This window comes from Anastrepha ludens, chromosome 4 (genome assembly GCF_028408465.1).
Source record: "Anastrepha ludens isolate Willacy chromosome 4, idAnaLude1.1, whole genome shotgun sequence".
NCBI classification, from domain to species: Eukaryota; Metazoa; Arthropoda; class Insecta; order Diptera; family Tephritidae; genus Anastrepha; species Anastrepha ludens.
The window spans coordinates 35,178,926-35,196,904 of record NC_071500.1 but is presented as its reverse complement, the minus strand read 5'-3'; the positions used below and the strand labels follow the sequence as shown (position 1 = coordinate 35,196,904).

Genomic DNA, 17,979 nt, shown 5'->3' with positions numbered 1-17,979 from the left:
ATTTAAATTCAGCATCCCATCTTTCTAGTGCACCAATTGATGGCGAAAAAACTGGTGGCCTTATACACTTTCAACATTCGTTCACAAATTTCCTTTCATTTTAAACATTCCAAAAATAAAAATTCTATCACTGCACGAAACTTGATTTTCTCCATTGAAGAAAGTAATGTGGCACGTCGATACTAAATGGTTTGTAAACAAATTCAACCAACAAATTGTACCAACATAACAAAAAAATGTATTCTAGTAGCAAGAGAGGGCCTCTTATGGAACGTAAAGCGTATATTGAACAATCTAGTAGTATGTTGGTTGTATCGCTGAGCTTCTCCTCCAATTTGTGCTCTGTATTTTAATGTTGCTCCACAAATATGGGGACCTACAGTTTTATACCGCCTCCGAACGGCGTATGATTTTTGAGAGAACTTTTATCATGGCAAAAATAGGCCCGGAGGTTCACCTGTCAACGGGCGGCCACTGAGAGAAAAAAGCAGCAAGCCCAAAATGTTCGCGGGCATATAAGGTTCGGTTCGGGCCGCATTTAGTACTTCCTTACTATGTATGATATTTTTTATGTTTGTTTGTTTTAGTTATTAGTTGATTCCATTACTTTGCTCTAATTGCATACCTGTGTCTGCTTAACCATTCAGTAGGGGCTTCAAATGCCGGTAATAGGTCTGCGCGAAAGCCACATACAAGCCAAAGAGGTTCGCGTTGGAAGTGAGGAGTGAGTTGTTGTAAATCAAAATTTAAATTGAGCACAACGCGTTCTGCTTTTAACAGCTTCTTACTGATAGGCGTGCTTTCATGCACAGTTAACGTGGTGCGTCGAGCAAGTCTATTTACGTACATATCTTAGCGTGCAAATTTATATAACTTTCTAAATGTCGCACAGAGAATTAAAAACACTGATTGCGAATTATTTTTACTATTTTGTTTGTCTTGTGAGCTGGTTTATGGCTGAAAGAGAATGTCAGTCTGCCAGCTGTGGAGTAAATTTTCCCCTTGTCACATACGCATTTCGAATGCCAAAGGGACGAGGAAAATATGATAAAAAAGTGTTGGAAATTCGGGACATATCGCTAACTTCTGGGAACCTCTGGCTGCGAATGAACTTCCTCGAAAAGTTAAACAAAAGATGGTTAGCACCAACTTGTGAACTCAAAAAGACATACCTGACCTTAAAAAATCCACTTTGAATGTCCTTTCCTTCATCCTGTGATTAGAATTGTCGTGGGTCACTGTATAGGGGGGCCAGTATACAAAATTTGACGGCAACTAACTCTAGCCATAGTCGCCATGACGACAGATAAATTAAAAGTGTCGAACACTTATTTTGTTACTGCCCTCTCACTTAACCATTACTGCATTACTTTGGTTGTGTGGTGAATCTAAGCTTAGCGGGCATTAATGAATTTTAAGGGAACCCGCTGGCCTAGAGCACGAAAATTTCACATATTTTCACGATATTTTTTGCCATTCAAAATTTATTTTTCCGTATTTATTACTACATACATCTATTGAGTATACACAAAATTTTTATTTTATTTTAAAAACAATATTTATTATTATAAAAATGCCGCTGAAGGTGACCCTCTCGAATAATCGGCCCCGGACGGCGTAGGTGATTTCGAGACCTCTACTAATCTGAAACACAAAATTGTTAAGCACTCATTCTTAATCACAAAGCGTGCAGTAATGGCCGGAACTAGAACAAGTCGAAAAAATTAAAAATTGACAAAGTGGTGTGCTACGTAAAATCGGGTATTTTTTCACTAGTTTTTTAGTGACAAAAAATAGCAAATTATTTAAATAAAGTTATGATTCTAGTTCCGACGATAGCCATACATGTTGTGAACAACATATTTAAATTTCAAGTGATACGGCTGAACATATTTTTTTTTTTCATCCCCGCCGTGCCGAAAAAAGTCGAGATAAATGATTTTAAAGTTTGACCCATGAGGAACGCACAGGTCTCTACCTAGTTAATGGGTTGTAGAAGCTATAATATTGGGAGTTTGCGCATGAAAATTTCACAAAATCGATTTTTTGAAATTTCTAAACCACCGGGTCCTCTTAAGCTGTTTAGGTTCTGAATTGGAGTGTCTGCTTTGATGTTGCTCTGTTCTACACAGTTCTATAGTATCTCGGATTAGTTTTTAAAGAAATTTTTTCATGCAACAAATGCAGCCGGAGGTATGCTAGTGCCTGCTGATTGGCTACCGCTTTTTACCTTTATAAGTGTTCAACCCTGCAGGTCACATATAAACTTTTTAGACCACGTCATTATTATTATTAAATTATTGGTATACACACACAAATTTTTTTTTTAAATTCTTCAATAGTAATCATCAAGAATATATCTTAAATATATGAAATACGAGTATATTACACTCACAATAAGGTCTAGGCTGTTAACATCTCCAAAATTATACACCCAAGAAATGATCAAACTTAAGCATTCCCCGGTATACAAGTGTTGCCGAAAAATTAATAAATACAAAAACTGAAAAATTATGATTTTTATAAATTTTTTTTTCCAAAATAAGAAATAGTTTAACAATATGGCCACACGCGCTTGTAACCTCGCGTTGCTAAGGTAAACAAATATAAACCAAAACAAAGTGAAAATAATTGTATGGCCAAAAGAGATTAGAGAAAACTGCAATGGGTTGTGTATTAAAACGAAAGTACTCAAAAGCGTAAAAAAATATATTCACTTCACTTTAAAATATGTCTGTCAACTCCAAATGGCTACAGGTCATCGTGGACGAAGATGAGCCACGACCGCGTCTAAACACTGTCACCAGCTGCATGACGTTGTGCGATATCAAATGCGACAATTACGTGCGACTCATTGCGGCAGACATCTCATTAGAGAATGAACCGACGGCGACCTTGAAAATTTTTCGTGGCACTACGCTGCACACGGAATTGAAGCTCAACGGTATACCAGCTGCCATACAAAGTTTCTACAGCGACGAGTCGGAGCCCAAAACGCCAAGTAGGTTGATTACTTTCAACTGTGGAAATTCAAATTAAAAAAATCATTCATTAAGTGCATTAATATATATATACATATTTTGTATCATATGTATGAATGTAATAGTCGTTGCAGTGGCCATTGCAGAGTCAGTTCTATTTTTTCGGAGTTTGAAACCTTATTTCAAGTACACAGTGCCGGGCTTAGAGGCCGAGGAGTTGGAACAAGATCTCTGGCGTAAATTGCCAACGGTACGCGTGGAACAGCAGCCAGCATTAGTTGAAAGCTTAAAATCCATTGAGCGTCCGAAGATGTCGAGAAAGTCTCAGAAGCTCATACAACTGCCAATCGAGGAACAAAATGTGATAGAAATACATACAGATTTTTTATTTCAGCTTATTTAACTCCGTTACTAATGTAATTTTAGGACTTCATTTTGAAGTATGCAGATGCAACGGTAATGCGTCATGCGAACATTGTTGCCCTCAGTTGCCTGCAACGCATCTCCAGCGACGCGAATCCACCCTCACATTTGGTTATAGCCACCGATAATGGTGATGTATTGGTGTTGGAACCACAAAGTTTCGGTTTGATCTACCAAGCGAAGACCTGCGCATATGAAACCGTACCATCTATGATGGCCGTGCATGGCACTTTCGAGACTGACTTTTGCATAGTGATTGCCACACGCTATGGTGGTGTATATTTGCTTCGGAAGTCGACTAGGGAAGGACAGGAAATATTCAAAATTTCCCATCCATTTACCGGTTTAATGCTTTTACCGGTCGATCAAACGATCACATTATGCGCCATGGATTGTCGTCTTGTTTGCTATTCGAAAAAGGGCAAGCAATTGTATGTGAACAAACTTTCAGCACTGCCGATATGTATGATCCCCATCAGTCTACCCCATTTGGGACTAACACTTTGTTGTGTAGCGCTCGAGGGCGGTTTAGTGCAGTTGTACTTGCAACGATATTTGGTTAATGAATTCCATATGGTATCCACAATCGGTGCGATGTGTTTCGGACGAACTGGCCTTGAAGATTATGTGCTAAATATGATTAGTGTTGAGGGTGAAATATTCGTAAAAATTTTGAAAAGGACTGCGGGTTTCGATCCGAACGAGCTGCTCGCACTTAAGGAGAATATCGATAAGAAACAGGTGGTTGAAACGATTTTGGAAAAGTCTAAGAAAAGTTCAATATTTGTGGAACAGGCGGCCAGGGAAAAACAAAACGCCAAGGGTGAGTGAAATTATGCTATGATTGTATATTTAGTATATTTGCTGATGTATTAACAAAGTGGCGTAATATAAAATTATAAAGAATACTACAGTACTCATATTTATTGAGCGCAACATAAACACACTTTCAATATATCTACATGTATAAGTACATATATAGTATAGTGGCGAACAGAACTGGCTAAATGTTCGGCACATTCACGCATTTTTGTTTGCTGTAGCCAGTTTTCAAATTAATGTCATCAAATTTTTGGATTAAATTCATTTATTCAGAATGAAAACTGAATTATTTCAAATTTACAAAATACTTAAAAAAAAAGATATTACAAAAATAACAAAAAATTCGATTAAGCCAATTTTGCACGTTTTCAAATTCATCAGTAGCGCTGTTGTTAAAATGTACGGTTTCTTAACTCGCGATAAGCAAAAGAACAAGCTAAAAACTTTAATTGAGGCGGTATCAAACTATCCCCTCTATTTAAATTAAAAGGATTGTTATTATATATTAATCGAAATTTTGATTTTTTTTTAATTCGAAAGATTGATAAAAATTTTTAATATGAAAATATTTCATTGATTGAAAATGATCGCTCATCAAGGGAAATAGCACAACGTTTGGAAATTTTCCATCACACTGTACTTAATCCCAATATACTTTCGAACCGAGATGCGCGAGAAAAGGAGCGATTATTGATCCTTCAAGTATGTACTAAGAAACCCGTACCAGTATATGGACAGCACGCAAGGCGCTGAAAAAAAACCGGTTAGAGGCCACCATCAAGCCACAAAAGCCAGCATTATCTAACAGAAGCGTGAAAACGAGGCTGAGATTCTGCAAAAAGTACAAACAGTGGAGTGCTGACGACTGGAAAATAGAGATCTTATCTGATGAGACTCCTATTATCCATTGCCAGTTGGATAGGAAGCAGTATTACTGGCACCGACCGCATGAAAGCTGCAAAAGCATTAAGTAAAACAAACAATGAAGCCACCGCCATGTAATTTTATGGTGTGGGGCTGTTTCACGTGGTTGGTATGCATATTCGGAAAAAAGAAGACTGATTAAATACGCTTTACAGACCAATTTTCTGGATTTTGTTGGCTTATGCGCATATCCAATAGAATTGGTTATATATCAGTAAGACGGGGACCCGTAACATGCCGCGAAAATTGCTTAAGAGTTGATAAAAAATCAGAACATCAAGCTTTTAGAATGGCCAATACAGAGTCCTGATTTAAACTCTATTGATCGAATAGACTTTTCTTAAGAAACGGCTAGCATTATACGAAATGGCCCCAAAGAGCATCGCCGAACTATGGTCAAGAGTTCAGAAGGAATAGTAGGGTCTTGCACACTCAACTATTGAGTGTCCAGGACGCATAAGTGGCGCCACTAAGACTAAGGGTCTATGGAAAAAATGTTATTATTAAGTTTTATGCAATAAAAGTTATCGTCGAGCAAAATTGGCTAAATAGATTTTTTTGTTATTTTTGTGGTATCTTTTTTATTTTTAAATATTTACAAACTTTAATTAATTCAGTTTTCATTCTTAATAAATGAAGGATGTAACATACAAATTTGATAGCATTATTTTGAAAAATGACTCTGGTGGGTTGGTTCGTTTAAGTGGTGATTCATCCAGAATCCAACTAGCGCTTCCGCACCATTTTGTTGCCACATCCTCGTTACCAACTTGTTTACCTGTTAATCACGGGCTGACTATATCCAGTATGTGAAGAACCGTATTAGGTTGTTGACACCTAAACCAGACAGTTGCTCGAGACGTTCGGAGAGCGGTTTGCCCAGGGTTAACATTCTGCCCTTCCATAGGGCAGGGCATTCACAGAGGAAATGGAAGATTCTTTCCTTTTCCTCGGTTGTTTGAAACTGTGGTAGTGTGTGTTGTGAGGAAAGCCCATTTTGGCTGCTTGTTCTCCGACAGACCAGTTCATCTGCTTTTTCGTTACCTTCAACGTTGCGATGTCCCGGGATCCAAATTCAGGTAACTTTATGGTTTTCACTCAAGGTGGTAAGGGTATTGTTCCACCAGTTTAGAGGTTGTTGTAGCTGAACCCAGTTCCTGGATTGAAGCTTTTCTATCCGAAAGAATTTTGCTGTTAAAGGAGAAATCTGAGATTGCGATTAGTAGCCTACAAGCTTCCCCAATTGCAAGTACTTCCGCCTGGAAGACGCTGCAGGCAATAAGGAGACGCACAGATTTTTCAATTTGAAGTCTACGGGAATATATACCAGCTCGAACACCACAATCCATTTTACTGCCATCTGTATAGACTGAAGTGTCGAGCTTGTTAAGTGAGAATCCTTTACTCCATTCTGTTGAATGTTACCATGGGGATGATATAATCAGCCCTCTCCGAGGTATACTGAGTTTGTTGCAGTAATAGACTGGCATAGCCATACGTTTTTTTCCTTCCAGTGACTCACTTCAATTGACCTAAAGGCACTAGTGGTTGCCACTTGACTCTACGGCAAACAAAAATCCTTGAATGTGGCAAACATTTAGCCAGTTCTGGTCGCCACTGTACATATAAATAGGTTAAGCATTTATGAATCATTTCTTAACCAAATGAAATAACTTATATGCGTGTATAGGAGGAGCAGTTACTTATTTTCTCACTAGTAGACGCTGGTTGAAGCTCTATTCTATAAACACCTATTTAACCACCCCGATCATAATTTAATAATTATAGTTAATAATTCTATGGGTTAGGTATGGTGCATGCCCAAGTTTTCAATTTTTTTTACTAATTTTCATGAAATTTAATACATTCGACTCTCAAACCATAGATAGGAACCTGTTTACCTGATTCTAACAGGAGAGCAGGCTATTTCTTTTCTAGATTCCAGAGCAGAGTCTTGAACACCAGTTTTAAAATTCAACTACGTGACATTCTACATTAGTGACTTATATTCTCTTATAAGTCTCACTAAAAGCTTACAACGAACTGTGATTGTGCTTAAAGCTCTGAGGTAAGCACTGAAAACAGATATCATTGCTCGTCGTAAAACAGCGGTGCCTTATTTGTGGCTCCCTAAAAGGCAAACCGACTACATCAGGGGTCGGCAACCTGCGGCTCACGAGCCACTTGCGACTCCTTTGATGTGAAACTACGGCTCTTTAGCTCCATAGGCAAATATTATATATAATATTTATAAAAAAAATATTTGAAATCGTTCTGAATCGATGAACCTAATCCTCGCACCGATTCTATCTCTCAGCAAAAATTCTACTTTATAGTGGATATCACAGCGAAATTGAAGGAGCGAAATCTTAAATTGCAAGGAAAGAGAAACCCCGACTAAGGTTTGGTAGAAGAATTGGTTTGTTTTGAAGAAAATTTATTTCTTTTGGCAGAAGATATTCAGAGCGGTATATTACTTCATTTTCAATTTCTAAATCAAAAAACAGCGCAACTGTTGGTATGAATTACTTCAGCTCAAATTTAAGATAAATTTGCTGACAGATTTGAGCAATTCAAAACGAACAAAACCACTTTAGAATTCATCTATAATAAATCCTCTTAACACAAATAGTAACGAAATCCGCATTGAGCCATTTGGAATCGATACTAGATCTGTAGAAAATGTTGTCCGATTTAAAAAGTAAAGCTTTGTGGAGTGGAAAATTTACAAAGTTGAAAAGCAAATTGGAAGAGTCGAAGGCCCAGAAATGTATGTACATAACGCAATAAAACTGGACAGCTGTAAAAGAACTGCCGAGAGTTGAGGCACTTATATTTGACGCATGGAATAGTTTTTCAAATTGCTACAGTGAGATAAAGAAGTTGGCCTTTGGAGTGCTGACTATCTCCGGATCGACATACTCGTGCGAGGAAGCGTTCTCATGCATGAATATAATTAAAAGTAAAGTAAGAAGCCAACTAACAAATGAAAATTTAAAGTCGTGTTTGAAACTTAAAACAGCAAATTATGTGCCAAATGTAACCAAACTTTCTAAAACCATGCGAAGCCATCGCTCCCGTTGAGTTTGCTTGATCAATTGTAGGTTATTGAAGTACAATTTAGTGTTTTAGGAAAATGTTTTATTCTTTTAATTGTTGTGGAAAGCGCTATTTATATATGAACAAATAGATAAGTTTTTTTATCAAAATATTCTAAAATCGGTGCTCGATTTCCCATTATCAGAGAACCTTGGAGCTCTGATTAACCCAACCTGGTATTGGAAAATATTAAATTAATAGGCATATTTTACCTTTCTTATAAGGCAAAATTCACTGGAAAACATTGCACAATGTTTTGTATAGCATTTCTTATCAATCTATTGTCTATTGCCCATCCTACACAAAATTCATTTATTTAAACACACCAGAATTTCACTTATTTTTAGTAAAACGTCAATATTAATGTATGGTTTTTTCTTTCTTACTAACAGCGACCTATGGTGCCTTTCAAGCCGAGCTATGGCGCTTACGTTATGTAGCCGCCCGCGCCACCGCCGACGCCATTAACTCCTCTGAGAGCACTATTTCTGGAGATATTATGCACGCACCTGTCAAGCTATCGGCAGAGGTGTGTGGCGTTGGTCCCGAATTCCGACTATATCTAACAATACAGAATATGTCAAGCTACAAGATGGCCTCTAACCTAACCGTGCTTTTACACGCTGATCGACGTCACTACACCATAGCGAAAACAATTGCCAAGGTGAGTGCTAGCGGATATCCTATTCTAACTGCTACCACTTTTTTGTATGAAATGTTATTCTGTTCTCTATCTCTCTCCCACATAACATGCACAGTTGCCTAGCATATTGCCCGGAGTGCCATTGAAAATCGATTTTGAGGTCGTAGCAGTCTTGGAACCGAACGATAAACTACCACCACACACACTTACGCCTGACAACTCACAAATACGCGTAATGTTGTTGAAAGCACGCCAAACAAAGCCGCTGATCGCCGCAGTAATCGCCATGCCTCAATCGGAAGCGAATATTTGAATGCGATATTAAGGCATGCTTGTGTGTGTGCGTGTTTTATAGAAGCAATATAAAGTAGTTGTGCCTAAAAGTATGTTAGTAAAATGCAAAGCAAGGAGATAAGTTTAAAAAACACACCCTATAAATAATTCAGCACCCGACTATAAAAATAAGGAACGCTTCTATTTAATTTGTATAACCTAACTACTTTAAGCAAACAATTTAATTCACAATTTCCCGAAAATCAAAGCGTGCCTGTTCTGCACAGCTAATTGGTTGTTTTTCCTATATTATCTCTGTTTAAAAAGTATTTAATTGTTGTGTGTGTGTTTTTTTTTCTATTTGCAGATTTCTTTTACACGTTTCTCATCAGTGCTCAGTCTCGTGCGTGCAGTAAAAAGAGATTAAAGTTTAAAATTAGGCAACGATTTTGTAACATATTTCAATAACGCATACTAGCATATGTACTTGTATAACCTATTTAACTAGTAGTTGTGTTATAGTAAACTGCAATAAAATCAACTTTTAGTTGACCGGAGTCATCATCATCAATTCCTTTAACCCCGAATGGAAGGTTTCCATCGCTCAAGCACTTATCCCCTTTTCAAGCGATCTCTTAGGGGATCTAAGCCGACCTTGCTCTCTCCGACTTTGTGGTTTCCATTCTAACGCCTGTCTGTAAACTACAATTGTGCCCCTTCGTTGGGTATGCGCGATCCTTTTCAACTTTCTAAGTTTTATCTCAGATTGGTCCCAAAGATTCTGCTTCTGTTCTGTTCCAGATGCGTTGATGAAAACATGCAGTTTGATGGTGAGGAAATACGTTATCAACCATGTTTCGCAACCATACAGAAGAACCGATTTGACGCTGGAATTAAAAATGTGCAGTAGTAATAATGGAAATTGTTGAGGAATTTCAGACTTCGTTAAGTTGCGGTTGCCTAGTTTAGTGGGTAGCTCTTCAGAAGGGCTACAACAGCACTAAATTAGAGAGAGTGCAGAGAACTGCATGTGTGGACACCACTGGTGCATATAGAACTTCTCGCACTGCTGCCCTCAACGCCATTCTGCACTTACTTTCCGTGGATCTTCAAGTTAAATCCATTACTGCTCAGAGCGCTATTAGGTTGAAGGAGATTGGCCTCTGGAGGCAACTTCCTGTAGGACATATTAGCATCCTGAAACAGATCTCACCTTCCTTCTTTGTATTTCGTACTGATCTATCCATCCGCAAACTGGGTTTTGAGGATTGTGCTAGGGATATCTTTCCGAGCAGGCAAGATTGAAAAGAAGGGAGCGTCGGCTCGAATATAGGTACCTCAGTTTTCACTGACGGATCCAAGATGGAATCTGGAGTGGGAGCGGGGGTTTTCTCTAAATCAGCCAATATTTCGGTAACCTTTAAACTGCCGGAAACGAGCAGCGTTTTTCAAGCAGAGGTCTTCACGATCCTGCAAGCATGTAAAATTCTTAAGGATCGCTATTGGGAGGAAGACATTAATATTTTTTCTAATAGTCAAGCTGCGATCAAGGCCCTGTCGTCGCCGTATTAAAGCTCTCTTCTGGTAAACTCCTGTAAAGAGAAACTCAAACGTCTCGAATGTGCAAGAAACGTTTCCCTTATCTGGGTTCCTGGGCACAGGAATATAGAGGGAAATGAAATTGCTGATGGGCTTGCCAGACACGGTTTCAGTTGTCCCCTTCTCAGACATGGGGACACTTTTTGAATACACCTCGTATTCTTTCCAATTGATTGGAAAACAACAATGAAACTTTCTCACACAACAGAATGAAACAAATAAAGCAACCGTCAAAAAGTGTTGTGCGGCCAACTTCAAGTTTCATATTACGAATAAGAAGCACAAATCGTGTCGCCAGTACGAGGAATAAGCCCCCTCTCTTCCCCCTCCGTCCATCTAGTACGAACGAGATGTTTACCTTACAAATGTTTCCTTGTGTGAATTGGGATCAAGTAATTGAAGTAGTCGACATTTTTAATATTGGTATTTGTTGCGTTAAAGCTGCTGCCACGATCCGCTACATTCAAATTTAGTGATTTCGTTCTTCACGCACTGATCTTTAGTTTGACGCTTTAAGAATCCTCAACCAAGTCGTCGATTTTATTCTGAATGTCCAAAAGCTTCGTTAGCATTAGACATACCCTATGACGCGCATTGCACCGAGTCCAAATTGTGCTGGACTATTTGACCAGCGGCCGCCGTAGCCGAATGGGTTGGTGCGTGATTACCATTCGGAAGTCACAGAGAGAACGTCGGTTCGAATCTCGGTGAAACATCAAAATTAAGAAAAACATTTTTCTAATAGCGGTCGCCCCTCGGCAGGCAATGGTCCTCATAAAAATATCTGCCGCTCGGAGTCGGCTTGAAACTGTAGATCCCTCCATTTGTGGAACAACATCAAGACGCACACCACAAATAGGAGGAAGAGCTCGGCCAAACACCCAAAACGGATGTTCGCGCCAATTATATATATATATATTTGACCAAAAACCAAGTAAATACCATCGTGCAAGCACCGTATTCACCTGATATGACCCCGTGCGACTTCTTTTTGTTTCCTAAGTTGAAGTTACCACTTCGGGGAAGGAGATTTCTGTCGATAGAGGAGATCAAAGAGAATGCGAAGAAGGAGCTGAAGGCCATCCCTTCATCGGAGGGGGGCATGGAGGACTGGGTTAAACGTTGGCGCATGTGTGTTGCTTCAGACGGGTCATATTTTGAAGGAGAGAAAATAAATTTGCCTGAAATTTAACTCTTTTTTTTTTATATTTAAACATTCCCGGTACTTTCTGATCATAGGGTATATCGTCAAATCACAACAAAATTGATTTGTTTTTGCTAAAGACGAAAAAACTAAAATATTGTCTACTACGCAGCAGTTGAATCGTAACGCAGTTAGACTTCACATTTTTTTCATATAATTTTTTCTTAGCGATTAGTTCGAAAATCAACTCCGAGTTGACTTCTTTAACGCTAAGATATGATCGCCTAAATCAGTATTGATTTACTCGCTCCTCTGGAAGTAGGTTCTCCAAGGGTTGTCGCAGTAGCGGCGCCTTCGTGAGTCGTCCGGGCTTCATTATAAAATTTAGTTTGCAGCGATATTTCCACAATTATTGTATGTTACTTTCTCTACGTCAGTTTTTCGCTGGAATCCAGCATATAACAACAAAAAAAAAATAATAATAATAATAATAATATTCTTACTGAAAACTAAAAAACAGTAAAGACCTCTCAACAAGTTAATGTTTAGAATGATCCAATAAATTTGGCAATTATGGATATTTATATCCAAAAAACTTCGGAAAAACAAAAATAATTGTGCATGTGACCGCTTTTTTTCTTACCTTTTAAATACTTTTTCCATTCTCATATATGCGGATTATATCTCATTTAATGCCCACCCGACTAGAATTACAGTGAGGCATGCCGAAGAATCAGTTAGGCCCGAATTAGGCAGGCCTTACTGAGGTACGCCTCACTATTACCTTACCAGGCCCACGTTAGGCAAGGCAAAGATTGGCATGCCAGAACTATACCAAATTTGGTTGTGCTCACGAAAATCTGTGTCAGTGTCTCACTTAGGCATAAATTGGAATTCCTAACTGAATTGTAGAAGGGCTTCCGGCTGCGCCTAATGAGGCAGATGTGTGGCTATACCTTTCGGGACTTGGGCCTATTTTGGCTGCCTTATGAGGCGCAAATTTGGAATGCGGTCTGCCTTTTTTGCGCCTAATCACCGCCTTACCAAAATTTCTATTCGGGCAATGCCACTTTTTTCAGTGTATACAAACAGTGTATACATACATACATAGTATTAGGCATACAACATGGAGAGTCGAAAATCTAAACAAAACAATATTTTTGTTAGCCCTTTCAACACCTTCTCGTGAACACCTCCTACCTTTCGAATTTCCACTGCCACAAGTGAGTCAATGACTCGTCAAACAGATTGCAGAAGTGATAAGCGAACATAAATATGCATACACACATACGGGCATATGTATATTGCCAAAGGTAGTAAAAATAACAACTACATGCGCTTGCACTTGTAGCCGGCAGGTGGATGAGTATATATATATTTCAGTTTAATCCATTGATAAAGCTATCGGATGATAAAGACACTAAATTGATTAACACAGAAATGGTGAGTGTACAAACGCAACTTGCAATTTTTCTTTTATTTATCATTAGAATTTGTGTATATAAAAAACGCCATGCAACTCATCAATTTCAGTGTTAGTCTGTTTTAAGTAACGTAAGCAATACAGTCCCGGAAAACATGGTCACCGTAAGTTTGAGTTTTACAAATTTGCTATGAAAGTTCTCCCAAACACCAACTATATTTCTTGTTTGTCACTTTTAGTTTGAGGAAATCGTTGAGAAAGCCCGCAGCTTCACCAACAAGCCCACTCAAGAAGAATTCTTGGAGTTCTACGGCTACTACAAGCAAGCCACCGTTGGTGACTGTAACACAGACGAGCCAGAGGATCCCATCAGAAAAGCTCTATGGAACTCGTGGAAGGAAAAGACCGGAATGTCCAGCGACGATGCCAAGGCTCACTACATTGAAGTTTACCAAAAATACGCACCTAAATACCAGTAGAATGTTTAATTGAATAAATGTTAAACAACTTACTTGAATAAATCTATAATTACTTATTTAATAATAATAATTGATTAACCTAATATTTGAGATATAAAGACAGAAATAGTTAACTCCATAGGTGAAATTGGAAATACAATGGGTCTGAATGCCCAACAACAACCATAACATGTATTTTTTGTGTATTTTATGTTGCTCATTCAACAAATCGTTAAAAGATTAAAAATATAAACATATCGTGGAAAAAGGCATTTACTTACTTGGGTAGATTGCGGAACTTCTACTGATTAATAGAGTAACGGATGTATGCAGAATAAGGCTTTAACGGCTTCATCTATATTTATATCTCTCCACAAATGAGGCCGTTTCCTACGCACATTCTCTCGCAAAAGTCGCATAACTTCCAAATACAATTCTTTATTTACCGTAGAACCATTTGGAACGAATTGCATGACTTTCACTTTTCACCGCCTTTGGCGTGGTTTTTTGGGTTTGGGTTCATGTGGATAGCGCCGTTCAGCCGTCTGTTGACTGTTCTGCATGTCAAACTCATACACCCACGCCTCATCACCTGTTGCGATGCGCTGGATAAACGTTGGGTCCGAATTCACTTGCTCAAGTATGTCTTCAGCCACCTTCTTTCAATGAATTTTTTGAGAGAAATTCAACTCTCTTGGAACGAGTCGAGCAGCCATGCGTCTCATACACCAATTGATGATGTAAAATGTTGCGAATTGATTCGTGAGACACGGTAAGGTCACGAGCTACCTCCCTCAAACTTAAATTTAAGACAAATTCTTTGTTCGATATTTTTATCCATAGTGAAAATCGCAGAGCTTACCTGCGGTTGACTGATATAATTAAATGCCAAAAATAAGCTAATTGACAGATCACACTCAAACTCTGCGACACTATAGAGAACAGTTATACCAATATTTCAGCAAAAAATTTGGACCTATGTGTGACGCGCGCTTTTTGAATGAACAAATCCCGATATTTTTTTGATAGGATGTATGCTAACATAACATAATAACATTTTTTCCGCTTCCGAATTTCAACTAATTTTTATAAGCAGCTTTTTCATATATTAGAATAAAGAATAATAATTGGCGCGCACACTTCTGTTATGTGTTTGGCGGAAGTCCTTCTCCTATTTGTGGCGTGCGTCTTGATGTTGTTCCACAAATGTAGGGAACTACAGTTTTAAACCGACTCCGAACGGCAGATATTTTTAACAGGAGCTTTTTCATGGCAGAAATACACTCGGAGGGTTTATTTATACTACTCCAAAAAGTAGATATACATCCAAAGCCTCTATAACTAGAGAACAATCGAGCATCGGTTTTTAATGCCGAACCGCACCGAACTGAATTTTGATCAATTTCTGCCCAAGCTGAACCGGAGCCGAACAGAATTTTCAAATTTTTTCCAGGAGTCAAGTAAAAAACAGACAATGCCCTTTATTTCACTTTTGCAAAAACTAATTAGTAATTATTTAATACTGTCAGTTGAATATTTGTGTATTGCAATGTAAGAACAATAGCTCTTTGGTATTCTCACCTTGCAAGCTGCACTTTCAATATATATGGTCGTGGTGGCGGAGGTGTTGTCTGAGTAACACAGCCAAGACCCAATTAGCACAAAAGATACCATTTTGATACACCACCTGTAGAACCTCTGCTTTTTATTAGTCGAACTATCTTGCTATTTTCTTTTCGAAAATTTTTTTAAGTTAGCCATGGAGTATTCCCCCAGCCTTCCATGTCGTAGAGAACCCAGAGTTGGGCAGTCGCACAGATAGAGAAAGACTTTTCTTAGGGTGCGTGCATGTCAGAGATGCGATAAGCGATAAGAGCGTCGATAAGAGCGAATCGTAGAAAATTAATGCATGTATTTTAATAGAAGGGTGTATGTCGGAGCAGCGCGCTAACTCACTCTTCGCTCGCTATCATCGATAAGAGCGTAGAAATTGTAGGCTAGTAATTTCTTCGCTATTATCGATGATGGACACAGAAGATTTTATAAGTGCAGTATTTTTAAAACCTGCAGTTTGGGATCAAAAAGATCCAAATCACCACAACAGGTTCATTTTGGATGAATTGTGGCAAAGTATTGCAGCTGACACATGAACTGGTTAATAAATCAATACCTATTTATATTGAATGTAACACTGAAAACACCACGGCTAGATGTGATGACAATGCACAAAACAATGAATATCCGATTTAGATTCACAATATTCTAAATGTTTAAAATATTTCATTTTTTTTTTGTTATTTACCAATGAATACGTTAATTTTTCTCCAATAAAATTATTCGTACGTATCTACCTTATTGGCCGCCGTAGCCGAATGGGTTGGTGCGTGATTACCATTCGGAATTCACAGCGAGGTCGTTGGTTCGAATCTCGGTGAAAGCACCAAAATTAATAATAAAAAAAACATTTTCCTAATAGCGGTCGCCCCTCGGCAGGCAATGGCAAACCTCCGAGTGTATTTCTGCCATGAAAAAGCTCCTCATAAAAATATCTGCCGTTCGGAGTCGGCTTGAAACTGTAGGTCCCTCCATTTGTGGAACAACATCAAGACGCACACCACAAATAGGAGGAGGAGCTCGGCCAAACACCTAACAGAAGTGTACGCGCCAATTATTTATTTTTATTTTTTTTATGTACCTTATTGTAAGTATCAATCGCTCCTCTTGCAAGATTGGTCTGTTGTGGCAGTTTTGCCAATTATGCTGCAGTCGATCCGAAATTAGAGACAGAATATAATCGAATGTATCGCTTGTCATTCTCATATATTCGAAAAACTTTTTTGGATCCTGTCTCAAACTATTATAGAGATGGTGAAATTCTCCGAGTTCTAGTCTTGCTTGGTTTATAGGATGCGCCGAAAACTGACGTTTTCCCCTTACAGTATTATGTAGCAGTAGGCGTCAACAACAACATATTTTCTTCCTCTGAATCACTCATTATTATAAAAATTATAGCTCTTCACTTTTCAAAACTTAAATTGCAAGTGCAACCAACGCTCTTATCGCAGCTCTGTTTTATACACCACACAAAACTAAAGCTCGACGCTATGCTTTTGTCGCTGCTTTTATCGACGCTCTTATCGCTTATCGCATCTCTGACATGCACGCACCCTAAAATTCTTCTTGATTGCAGCTTCTACATCTATTGCTGTACGGTCACCCACTCTACTTGGCATAATCTCCCAAAGGCCAGCGGCTGGTTATTGTTGAAATAATTTTGAATATGTCTGCTCGTGGATTGCTTAACAACTTGTCAAACTCGTCTAAGCCGTGCTAGTCTTTCTGTCAACTTCCAGCTTCTGGAATAGCGAGGTGATCTCCCTTTTGCACAGCCTATTTCTACTGCTTCGGATTCGTTCTAGGATGTCCCTTATCTTGCCAGTTCATTAGCTTTCTCATTTTTTTCTATATTCCTATGAGTACCCAGATTAGAGTGAGGTCTGTCGTACGCGTTAAAGCATTAAGTTCTTCTTTGCATTGTCTGACGATTTTTAAATTGGTTGTAGGTTACATTAAAGCTAAGATAGCTGCTTGACTTTGTGAAAAAATGCATACTTCCGACAGTTGTTGCCGATGATTTCTAATTATCCTGCGAGCTTCCCTTATGCCGAGAACTCCTGTCTGAAAAATACTTTTCCAATTCCCCAGGTGAAAAGGCTCGGTAGTTTCGAGAACTTTCGAATATACACCGATGTCGACGCCGTAATCCATCCACAATCCAGTTGTATTCTCTTTTTGACCACTGAGTTCAGGGAACTTTGGCTTAAACTCTATTCTTAAGTCTATGGTGGCGGTAGTAAAATCTGATGAGTTGCTAGTAAGCCTTTGGCTCTTTAAGATATCATTATGACCAAATATTCTAGCATTCCAAAAACCACCTTTTTTTACTCTGTAGGTATTCTGGTATTCGTTGCTGTTAGCCGTGGTTGTAAGTATATTGGTATCAGGTAGAGCATGAGATTAAGTGCCTCTGCTAGACACTATCTTATAGCCCCAGTTATTCCTGCGGAGGCTGCTTCTTATACGCTTGTTAGACGCCTAACGTTTTCTACTCTTTGTTTAATGGGGGCCACCATACCAATGATCCGCAGCACATAATCGGTCTTGCTACGGCGGCATACATCCAAAGTGCG

The 17,979-nt window shown here is 38.6% G+C and overlaps 2 protein-coding genes across 5 annotated transcripts; both read left to right on the top strand.

Moving 5' to 3' along the window:
- Window positions 1–2,606: 2,606 nt before the first annotated feature.
- On the top strand, window positions 2,607–9,720 carry LOC128860336 (Bardet-Biedl syndrome 1 protein). Of its 4 annotated transcripts, none has more exons than XR_008454241.1 (6): window positions 2,607–3,001; window positions 3,107–3,342; window positions 3,408–4,227; window positions 8,642–8,913; window positions 9,008–9,275; window positions 9,533–9,720. XR_008454241.1 is itself a non-coding variant. In XM_054097800.1 (6 exons), the coding sequence occupies exons 1-5, from the start codon at window positions 2,731–2,733 to the stop codon at window positions 9,203–9,205; spliced, it is 1,797 nt and encodes a 598-aa protein (XP_053953775.1). In that variant the 5' UTR covers window positions 2,607–2,730; the 3' UTR covers window positions 9,206–9,218; window positions 9,533–9,720. The 4 variants fall into 4 exon arrangements, 2 of the variants coding, with proteins under 2 accessions (XP_053953775.1, XP_053953774.1); XR_008454240.1 differs by having other exon boundaries at window positions 9,008–9,459; XM_054097800.1 differs by having other exon boundaries at window positions 9,008–9,218.
- Window positions 9,721–13,392: 3,672 nt separating this feature from the next.
- LOC128861378 (acyl-CoA-binding protein) lies at window positions 13,393–13,842 on the top strand. The gene is made up of 2 exons (XM_054099488.1): window positions 13,393–13,495; window positions 13,571–13,842. The coding sequence occupies exons 1-2, from the start codon at window positions 13,487–13,489 to the stop codon at window positions 13,808–13,810; spliced, it is 249 nt and encodes an 82-aa protein (XP_053955463.1). The 5' UTR covers window positions 13,393–13,486; the 3' UTR covers window positions 13,811–13,842.
- Window positions 13,843–17,979: the final 4,137 nt, after the last annotated feature.

What these genes read in the sequence shown, in the direction of transcription:
- LOC128860336 (XM_054097800.1), top strand. Translation starts at nt 2,731, where the DNA reads ATGTCTGTCAACTCCAAATGGCTACAGGTCATCGTGGACGAAGATGAG. An exon ending in GTCGGAGCCCAAAACGCCAA is followed by an intron (nt 3,002 to 3,106) that starts GTAGGTTGATTA and finishes TGAATGTAATAG; the next exon opens with TCGTTGCAGTGGCCATTGCA. An exon ending in TAGCGAAAACAATTGCCAAG is followed by an intron (nt 8,914 to 9,007) that starts GTGAGTGCTAGC and finishes TAACATGCACAG; the next exon opens with TTGCCTAGCATATTGCCCGG.